At 40.5% G+C, this 10,833-nt stretch overlaps 1 protein-coding gene across 2 annotated transcripts; it reads right to left on the bottom strand.

Annotated features, from left to right (window-relative positions):
- Window positions 1-1,809: 1,809 nt before the first annotated feature.
- On the bottom strand, window positions 1,810-9,133 carry LOC144379069 (endogenous retrovirus group K member 13-1 Env polyprotein-like). Of its 2 annotated transcripts, none has more exons than XM_078055070.1 (2): window positions 8,785-9,133; window positions 1,810-3,960 (listed from the first exon to the last, which is right to left on the bottom strand). In XM_078055070.1, exons 1-2 carry the CDS (start codon window positions 8,917-8,919, stop codon window positions 1,939-1,941), a joined length of 2,157 nt encoding a protein of 718 aa, XP_077911196.1. In that variant the 5' UTR covers window positions 8,920-9,133; the 3' UTR covers window positions 1,810-1,938. The 2 variants fall into 2 exon arrangements, with proteins under 2 accessions (XP_077911196.1, XP_077911197.1); XM_078055071.1 differs by having other exon boundaries at window positions 1,811-4,117; window positions 8,785-8,922.
- Between the last annotated feature and the right edge of the window lie 1,700 nt (window positions 9,134-10,833).

Here is a 10,833-nt window from a genome sequence, read left to right as displayed (position 1 = left end):
CTGCAAACTAAAACTGCCCTTATGCCTGGACCTGACCATCATACTTCTATAGAACATAACTGTTCAGAAGTTGTTGATGTTGTTTATTCTAAATGCAGATCTGACTTAAAAGAGTCTCCTATTGATAATGAAGATGACAGTTGTTTTTTTCCCCCACTTGCCAGTGATTCCTCATAATTAAGATATTTTTAAGGCTAGACATCAAACAAAGAGGGCTTCTTGGTGGTTTTATCCCTTAGCCATATTTATCCCAGGAGTTGCTTCTATTGATGTAAAATTGCAAATAGAGATGTTAGCCAAGCATACAATGGCCACCTTTAACCAGCAATATGCAGTCACCCACAAATTCAAACGGTGGCTCTCCAAAACCGAATGGTCCTTGATATCCTGATTGTGGCTCAAGGAGAAACCTATGCTTTATTAAAAAAGTGTTATATAGGGATGCCTGGGTGGCTCAGTCAGTTAAGCATCTGCCTTCGGCTCAGGTCATGATCCCAGGGTCCTGGGATCAAGTCCAGCATTGGGCTCCTTGCTCAGCAGGGGGCCTGCTTCTCCCTCTGCCTGCCACTCCCCCTGCTTGTGCTCTCTCTGACAAATAAATTTAAAAAACAAAAAATAAATTAAAAAGTGTTATGTATGTACTCCAGATTACCACAAAAAAGTGACAGGGTTACTGGAAGGCATGAATACTCAAATTGGCACTTTAAATGATCCCTCTCTCTCCTTTAATGATTGGTTAAACTCCTGGACTGGAAGGAGATTTTTGTTAACTATCAAAGGACTCTTATTTGGGCTTCTCTTTTTTCTTGTTATTCTAATTATGTTTGGCTGTTTTCTCCCATGTCTCTCTACCTATGAAGAGTCCTTCACTTCCATAACTTCAATCCAACAGATGATCCTTTCTACTCAAGGAGGTTCATATATGTTGTTTACCTTGGATTTGGCTGCCTCTGCCTTTGGTATATATATTTATATATGTTATAGTTATATAAGATATATGTGTGTGTGTGTGTGTGTGTGTGTGTATATATATATAGTTATACAAGTTAGTATATATAGTTATATATATACATATATATATGTTTCCCAACTGACCGATGGTGACCCATAGGTAGGGACCTCTCTACACCCCTATTCAACAGGAAGAAGTTACAGAAGATAAGACCTTCCACTGTCAACCACCTTAAAGATTTAAGGGGCAAAACTGTTCGGCGGCGGGGAGGGGGGGGCGGTGATGATGTGGAGAACAAAGACAAAAGGAAATATCAATAAAATTAAATTTCCTTACAACTTGCAGCCCCTTGACAAATACTTGAAACTGGCAGAGTGTCAACGTCTAGTGCGTTGGGGTCCCTGGGTAAGGGTCGCGAAATCACCGGGACACAGGGGATGCAGAGCAAAGGCAGCACTTGCAACTGCATACTGCCGTTTATTTCTTGACATCTTTTATGCTCTTTACAATCAAAATATATTGTTATTGATTAACAATGTAAGCATTAAGATATCTCGATACTTCTTTACGCAAGAGAGGACAAAATCAAATTCGGTTGCACCGGAATAATTACATATCTTAAGTAAATCTCATTCTCTGATCAGTTCTTATGCAAAGGTACCTTATGACCCCTTCCCCGAAACTACATAAAATCAAACCCTATGCAGGAATGCTGAGATCAGACAACACCCCGCATATACATTTGAAGCAGGATGTTATCTGATCATCACATCCCCGCACACGAAGCCACTCTCCTCGGTGGGCGTCACAAGGAACAATGTGCCCAAGATCACTCAAAACATCATGAGCCATTTCTCAGCTGACCGGATGCCTGAGGCATAGGCACACAACAAGGCGAGGGAGACTTTTCCCCCTCTCAGGCCTGGGCGTTCCCGACCTTACCCTGCGTGCGCCACAGCACACAAACAATTCCGGCCACAGAGGGCTCACATGCCTATGTTGGCCTTAATTCCTTCTTTTTTCTTTTGTTTAGAAAGAAACGCCCACCAAAGGGTGGCAATAGACTTCCGGGAAGGTCGAACAAAACATACATACATGCACAGAAAACAGCATATAACAAAAATTAATGAAATTCCGATTCCTCCAGCGGTATGCCCTAAGCTCTGAATAATTCCCTTCGGGTCTAGTCCTTCAAATTGCTTCAAAAACGACTGAGCCAATGTAGCAGCATCCTCATTCTCAAAGGGTTTTCCAAATATCTCCTGAATATTAGTATGCAAATTATTAATCATATCTGTCACCGATGAATTGCCCTCTAAATATTTCTGGATAATACTCCAATCATGTTGAGATTCATTATATCTTAAATTAGTAATACAAAAGGATGTGGAATTCCAATCACAACGCAACCAAATTTGTCTTTCAATTGTTAAAACCTTCTTCCCTAACCAACTAACAGTTTGTCTAAGAACATCTATCTGCGTTTGCAAACGAGTATCAATCATAGTTTGGGAAAGCCAAAGATCCCGTGAATCACGGTGCCAATTTTCTACAAAATGTTTAGTTTGCAAAGATGTATGTAACGCAATTCCAGAAACAGTGGCTAATGTGGTTACCGTAATTAAACTTAGAATGACCGCTACAACAATACCAATCAATCGTTTAGTTCGTTTTAAAACTTTCCTGAAAAATTCCAATACCAGAGCATCCACTGGATTTTGAGCCCATAGACGTTCTAAATTTACCGGAAGCCAAATATGAGAGCGTTGTTGCAAAATCATAAGAGAATATCCTGGTTTAAATTCTATAGAACTATTAATACAAGAATACAATCGACATTTAATACAGCTAATTCCATCATTAAAACTAAAATTTCCTATCAAAATTAGATATGGTAAAGGTACACATGCGGTTACATTAATTTCTTTAAAAATGGTGAAATTATAAGCCGATGCAGTCTTTGCTGTGCCGGAAAAGGTTCCATTATAAAGTCTGACAGTCTTAAGCGCAGCTGCAACTTTCCATAAGTGTGTTTGAATATGATCTGGAAATTTTTGATGTGATATGCGAGGGTCTGCGATGCCGCCATCTCCCCAAGCCATCAATCGATGATTTACTACAGATTCATTCCATCGGTTCCGTGGGGGCATCCTATAAGACAAGGATAAATTACAGCGCAAGACATCCCACTCTGAACAATTTTGTAAAAATTGACCATATGGTCCCCACATAAGCAGATCCTTATAATATTTTGCAAACCTACCAACACATTCCTGCCATTTAAATGGCTTATAAGCCATTCCAATATAAGTAAAATCAGGACAAGCAGGGAACGAGGGAAATTCATCAAAGGTGACATTTCCCCAGGTCATATTAAGAGACCATGCTTCAAGCCTCTGTAATTGAGTGCGAGAGGAATTAACCATTGGTCCAGGTAAAATCCAATTCTGCCAATTCATATTTACACATGGCGAGGGACCCAAGCAAATATATGGACCATCCCCTCTATGCAGGAAATTAAAAAAGGTACCGTCATCCTGATTAAGATAAGTCAGATTCTTCCAAGGAGGCGAAAGTATCATCGGGGAGGTATAAATGGGAATATTTGCACTTCCCCAAGGTGCAGGTTCCATCATAGGTGGGTTAGGTATATAAGCCCAATAACTTACATTAGTCGCCTCAATAGGAGGGGATGACATAGTAAGCAAAGCGCACATGGCCAAGAACAAATGCTCAGGTGTACAAGGCTTCCTTGTTTGCTTCAAGATTTTCTGTCCCTCCCCAGCAAGCTTTTTAATATGCCCCCAAGTGGGTAAAGCAAGAGGCGGAGGCCGCCAATGATGACGCCTATCCAAATGTAAGTGAGCCATAGCTTGCAGGAGAGATTCATCAGCTTGTAACAACGATTCATGCACTCTCGGGGCCTTCATGCGTCGCCTGACAGCCGTCCGAATTAGTTCGTGACCGGATCCACCTTGCCGGGAGCCAGGAACAGGTTTGTCCATCTTCTGTGGAAACATAAGCATAACCTTTCCCTCTATAAAGCAACACTCCTGGCTGCCATTCTGCATCCGCAGCGGGCTTAAACCATATATGTTCATTCAAGGGAAGAGGAGCCGTCTCTCCCTCTATGAACTGTTTTTCTGCTCTCGAGAGAATATCTCCCTGCGGAAGATTCAAGAAATTCAATGTAAACAATACTTGTGACAAAATGGAACGTGCATTAGATTGAGTAAATGATAATATATGATCTGTTTTCCTCCTTTTTAATTTTTTAATTTGCAATTTTAAAGTATTGTGTGCACGCTCCACAATGGCCTGTCCTTGGGGATTATATTCAATGCCTGTTTTATGCATTATACCATATTGCAAACAGAAAGCTTGAAATTTTTTACTTTTATATGCTGGCCCATTATCTGTCTTGATACTGGAAGGTAAACCCATCACAGCAAACGTTTCTAATAAATGAGTAATAACATGTTGTGTAGTTTCACCCATTTGTGCTGTGGCCCATATAAATTGAGAATAAGTATCTATTACAACATGTACATAAGATAAGCGACCAAATTGTGCCACATGAGTAACATCCATTTGCCAAAGTTCGTTGGCATAAGTTCCTTGAGGATTAACCCCAGCTTTTACAGCACGTAAGTGTAAAGGTCTGCAAATAGGACACTGTTTTATAATTTGTTTTGCTTGACGATAAGGAATTTTATATTGAACATGTAATCTACCAGCATTGGTATGCAATAAATTATGTTCCTCGTCTGCAGATGCAAATGACACCAAAGCGTCTACCTGAGCATTGCCATAAGCCAAGGAACCAGGAAGATTAGTATGAGAGCGAATATGAGTTACATAAATACGAGTATTACGATTTCTTAACAAAGTTTGTAAGAGTAAAAATAAACTAAGTAGGTTGGACTTATTAGAACATACCACGGCAGTATATACATTTTTAACGACCCCAACAGCATATGCTGAATCAGCAAGAATATTCACAGCCGAGGGAAAATCTTTTAATACTTGGGCGATGGCAAATAATTCATTTTGTTGGACTGAATTAAAATCTGTATTTTGAACCCAATACCTTTTAGTTGTCCAATATGCACTTTTAGTTTTTGACCCATCTGTAAACACAGTGGGTGCATTAACCAAAGGTTGTTCACTAATTATATCCTGAATAATAAATTCTTGTTTACGAAAACAATCCCATAATTTTCCTTTAGGAAAATGGTAATTAATTTGTCCCACATACCCTGCAAGGGCAATCTGTAATTCCTCTATATTCCGTAACAAAAATGAAAATTGATCTTTAGAAAGAGGAATAATTATATCCATAATATCACATCCGGTCATAATTATAGCTCTATCTCGAGCCTGTTCTATCAAATATGCAATCTGAATACCATAAGGAGTGATATTTTTTGAAAAATGATGTCTAGTATAAATCCATTCAGCAGGCAACTCTTTTTGTCCAATAATAGCTGTGGGATATTGCCATGTATTTAAAATATACATTGTCAAGGGTAAAGAAGGATCAATGCGAGTAAGAAAAGCGGATTTAATTTTTTCTTCCACAAATTGTAATTCCTTTTCTGCTTCCGCAGTAAGCTGTCGGGGACTATGAATATCAGAATTTCCTTGTAATGTATCAAATAAATTATGTAATTGATAAGTAGGGATACCTAAAGATGGCCGTAACCAATTAATATCTCCTAATAATTTTTGAAAATCATTCAAAGTCTTCAAATTATCCCTTCGTATAGCTATTTTTTGTGGTCTAACAGTATTTCTTTCTATCACATATCCTAAATAATTTATAATACTTCCTTTTTGAATTTTTTCTGGAGCAATTACCAATCCAAAAGGAATAAAATACTCTGGCAATAATTTTAAGATTTCTTCTAACTCATTTTGATGGGGGCTAGCAAACAAAATATCATCCATATAATGAGCTATATACACCTGAGGCCACCTTTGACGCATGGGACGCAAGGCAGCGTCAACATAAAGTTGACATATCGTAGGGGAATTCATCATGCCTTGAGGCAAAACCTTCCATTGAAACCTTTGGTGAGGTCCCTGCCTATTTATAGAAGGAAGTGAAAAGGCAAAACGCTTCCTATCATCTTTATGTACAGGGATAGTGAAAAAACAATCCTGTAGATCAATTACCATTGTATGTCAATCCCTCGGCAAGGCAGCCGGTGAAGGTACCCCAGGCTGGAGAACCCCCATGGGGAACATGGAGTTATTAACTCCACGTAAATCTGTAAGTAAACGCCATTTACCTGAAGTTTTCTTTATGACAAAAATTGGAGAGTTCCACGGAGAAGTGGAATGTTCAATATGTTGTTTTTGTAATTGCTCTCTTACCAATTGGTGTGCAGCAGCCAATTTTTCCTTAGTTAATGGCCATTGTTCAATCCACAAGGGATCTTCGGATTTCCATAATATTTTAATAGGTTCCATCTATAATCAAAATTCCAGGTGAGCTCCCCACTGTTCTAAAACATCATGGCCTAAAATATTTAAAGGAACATCTAAAATATATGGTTTTAACACGGCCAGTTGCCCATCCTGGGAGGTAAATGTTACAAATTGAGTGGCTAAGCCAATACTTCGGACAGGTGCCTTGCCAACTACTTTTATCTGACAAGGAATCTCATTATAGGGGATATTTTCAGGCCAATCAACAGTTTTGATAATAGTGATATCTGACCCTGTATCCAACAAGACAGTAATATCTTTCGTATTCAATTTAACTGTCATCAAGGGCTGCATACGAGTTATTTGTGTAGCCCAAAAAACACATTTTTGATCCGTACTGCCAAACCCTCCATGCCTGACAGTGGTAGTCTGACCTATGGGGAGATAGGGTAATAACAATAACTGGGCAATTCGTTCTCCTGCTTCAAAGGACACATCAACTAGGGAAGACATAAGAATTTGAATTTCTCCTCTGTAATCAGCATCAATTATACCTAAGTGAACAGTCACTCCTTTTGATGTCAAACAAGAGCGACCTGTTAATAGAGCAAAAGTGCCAATTGGTAAGGGTCCATAAATTCCAGTAGGAATTTTCTGAGGTCTATCCCCTCCTTTTAAAGTAAATGGCCTTATGGCTGGTATGTCCACTGCGGCACTGTGTTGGGTAGCTGGGCTAAGGGAGAATATGGTTGGTTTCCCCTGTTCATTTGTCCTGGGCCCGGGGTAGGGCCCGAAATCGAGTTTCCCTGCGGCTTTTCTGCAAAACTTGTATTTAATTTAGTGCGACATTCTCGAGCCCAATGTTTTCCCTTCTTACATCGTGGACAAATTCCAGGTCCGCGCCCTTTGTCAGGTTTCTTTTCTTTACAGTTCCTTTTCAAATGCCCTAATTGACCGCAACCAAAACATTTCATGTTCTCGAGTTGCTTAGATTGCAAGGAATGCCAGGTAGTGGCCATTGTTTCAGCAAACAGCTGCATCTTTCTACTCTCTGATGTAACATCCTTACAGGCCTTCATGAAAGCATTAATATCTCCTGTATCTTTAATAGGCAATATAATTCTCTTATAATCCTCATTAGCATTTTCATATGCCAGCAGTTTTAACAGCTGCTGTCTAGCTTCTTCCCCTATGACAGTTCTCTCCAAGGTTAATTTTAATCGTGATAAGAACTCGACATAAGGCTCGTTAGTCTTTTGAATAACCTTAGTCCAAGATCCATAATGTTCTCCTTTTGGGTGAATACGATCCCAAGCTTCTAAACTAATTTCCCGTAATTGATCATGGATTTCTTCAGGGGTAATAACTTGAGCAGCAATATCAGAATATTGACCTATTCCCGCCAACATTTGATAAGTTATAGCCTGGACCCGAGGATTGTTACTTAAAGCGTTCTGACGAGCCTGATCCATACAGAGCTCGGAGAACCACATCTGCCATTGCAGATATTCAGGCTCCTTTAAGAGAGCTCTACAAAGGACTCTCCAATCTTCTGGAGCAAAATTATTATAATGTTGAGCTATACCTAGAAGTAGCTCTTTGACATAATGTGATTGCGGTCCATATAGAGTCACTGCCTTTTTCAAGCGACCAATATCATCTATTGAAATACCTTCATAATATGGTGCTTGTGCTACTCCCTGGACCGGGGGAGGCCTAATAACCGGAAAGGCAAAGATAGGTCTGTCATCCTCACTCTCATCGTCATTATCCTTTAACGCATCAAGCTCAGCTAAAGCAGCAGAAAGAAAAGGATTTTTGGGAGAAAAGGCTAGCGCGGGCGGCAAAGGCGGAGCGGAAGGCCTTTTCTTAGATTCCCCCGCCATGGTCATGACCCGCTGAAAAACCTTCCATAAGTGCTCGGTCTCGGGATCCGACGTTACTTTCAGTTTCGATTCATCGCTATCGCACTCATTAGGTTCGCGAGGCAGTGCAAGCTTAAAGGCATCCTTTTCTATTGCCTTTTTCTCATCTGTATCAAGGGGAAGGTCCTGTATCGAAGGAGCCACTTCCTTCTGAAAATTCTCAACCGTGCGATCATCCTCCATTGCTCTTAACACTGTAAATATAATCGACCAGATGGACCAAAATCGTACAGGAATCTTTTCCCCCTGCCTCATGGCCTTTTCTACATTATGGCGGACCCGCCGCCAATTATCCACCTCCAGGGAGCCCTCCTCGGGAAACCAAGGATTCCAGTCTCGAACCACTTTCAAACACATCTCAATATCAGTAGAAGCGACAGTAATGCCATAGACAGCAAGTGAATGCTTCAGCATTCGAACATAAGGAGTAGAGGTTTCTTGTCCCATGACCCTGTATTGTATTAAATTATTCACCCTTCCTGAACGTCCTTCAGGGTCCCTGTTCGGGCGCCAATTGTCAACGTCTAGTGCGTTGGGGTCCCTGGGTAAGGGTCGCGAAATCACCGGGACACAGGGGATGCAGAGCAAAGGCAGCACTTGCAACTGCATACTGCCGTTTATTTCTTGACATCTTTTATGCTCTTTACAATCAAAATATATTGTTACTGATTAACAATGTAAGCATTAAGATATCCCGATACTTCTTTACGCAAGAGAGGACAAAATCAAATTCGGTTGCACCGGAATAATTACATATCTTAAGTAAATCTCATTCTCTGATCAGTTCTTATGCAAAGGTACCTTATGACCCCTTCCCCGAAACTACATAAAATCAAACCCTATGCAGGAATGCTGAGATCAGACAACACCCCGCATATACATTTGAAGCAGGATGTTATCTGATCATCACATCCCCGCACACGAAGCCACTCTCCTCGGTGGGCGTCACAAGGAACAATGTGCCCAAGATCACTCAAAACATCATGAGCCATTTCTCAGCTGACCGGATGCCTGAGGCATAGGCACACAACAAGGCGAGGGAGACTTTTCCCCCTCTCAGGCCTGGGCGTTCCCGACCTTACCCTGCGTGCGCCACAGCACACAAACAATTCCGGCCACAGAGGGCTCACATGCCTATGTTGGCCTCAGCAGAGTATGACATTCCTCCAGGAACTCCCGACAGTCTTAATGTTAACACTTTGCTAAAGGCAAGAAGCAACCTTAGCTTGACAATAGCCAGATCTCCAGGATCCTGTAAGTCTTCTTCAACATGAAAATCCTTTGGAAACTTCCTCTATCTTTGCCCACTCCCCCACCCCCCTTAAAAATATATAATCAATAGGTCCTCACAATCCCAGTACAGCTCTTTATGCTCACAGGTCCTATCCCCAACTTTAACAAAACCACCTTTTTTGCACTGAGAATGTCTCAAGAATTCTTTCTTGACCATTCACTCCTGGACCCCAACATCAAATCACTCCAGTGTCCTTATTTTTGTCTACCTTTTTGTCTTTGGGTGTCTCTAAGAACCCCTTAAATTGAATCTCTGTCGTAGGGCTCTTTTAGCTACAATCTACTCTTATTCTGAAGTCTTGTTGATGAAGGAAGGGAAAATGTTCTATAATGTTCTGAATTAAATCTCAGTCTTTTAGTGGGCCTGTGTCCCTGTGTTGTAACCTTCATATATGTTTCTTACCTTTTCTCTCTCTTTCTCTCTCCCTCTCTTTCTTTAGGGAAGACAGGGAGGCCAGACCTGGATTTAGCTAATTAGCCTTTCCCCAGGTAAAGTTGTTTCCCTTGGGAAGAAGTTCTTTTTCATGATCTGGACATATTTCAAAAGGATTACTTTCCCCTACCTCTGCCAGAACATGAGGGGATTTGTCCCTGGTCTTCACCATGAGAACCTAGTGGAATTCATGGAGGTAAAACCCATGAAAGTGTGGAGGTCTCTTTATGACTGTAGCCCCCAGGAGTTTCTCACTCTCATGCTACTTAGTCCAAACTAAGCCTTCAAGGGTCTGTCCAAATTGTTTAAGTACTCCAATCGCTTTATGGCTATGTCTTCTGCTCTAGGTAGGCTGATCTTAGTTGAGATTCTGTATTTTAACCTTTCTCTCCAGATTTCAGGGCTTACTCTGGACCCTAATTCTCTAATAGGTCCAAGAATAGTAGCTTATTTTCAGTTTGTCATGGGAGTAATGACTTCCAAGCTCTTTATACATTGGAGCTGAAAGAAGAACTTCACAGCTTCTCTACCACTGATTGTTTGAATTTCAATGAAGGGAAACTTACAGCTTCCATATTTTTTCTTCTAAATTCTCCCTACCCTACACCATGGGATTAATGATGAATTTATTTTCAATATCTTTAATTCTTAGCATTTTATTAGTCTCTCCCTTGGTGGTGGAGGTGGGGGGGTATCCTACTATTGTACGTTTCAAAATATAACCAAAACATTTATTGTAAGCAGAAATTACAGTTAAAATATAAATAGTAAAGTGTGATTTGTCATGTTTTGAAATT

Source organism: Halichoerus grypus, chromosome 9 (assembly GCF_964656455.1).
Source record: "Halichoerus grypus chromosome 9, mHalGry1.hap1.1, whole genome shotgun sequence".
In the NCBI taxonomy this organism is placed as follows: Eukaryota; Metazoa; Chordata; class Mammalia; order Carnivora; family Phocidae; genus Halichoerus; species Halichoerus grypus.
This window is presented reverse-complemented; position numbering and strand designations above follow the sequence as displayed.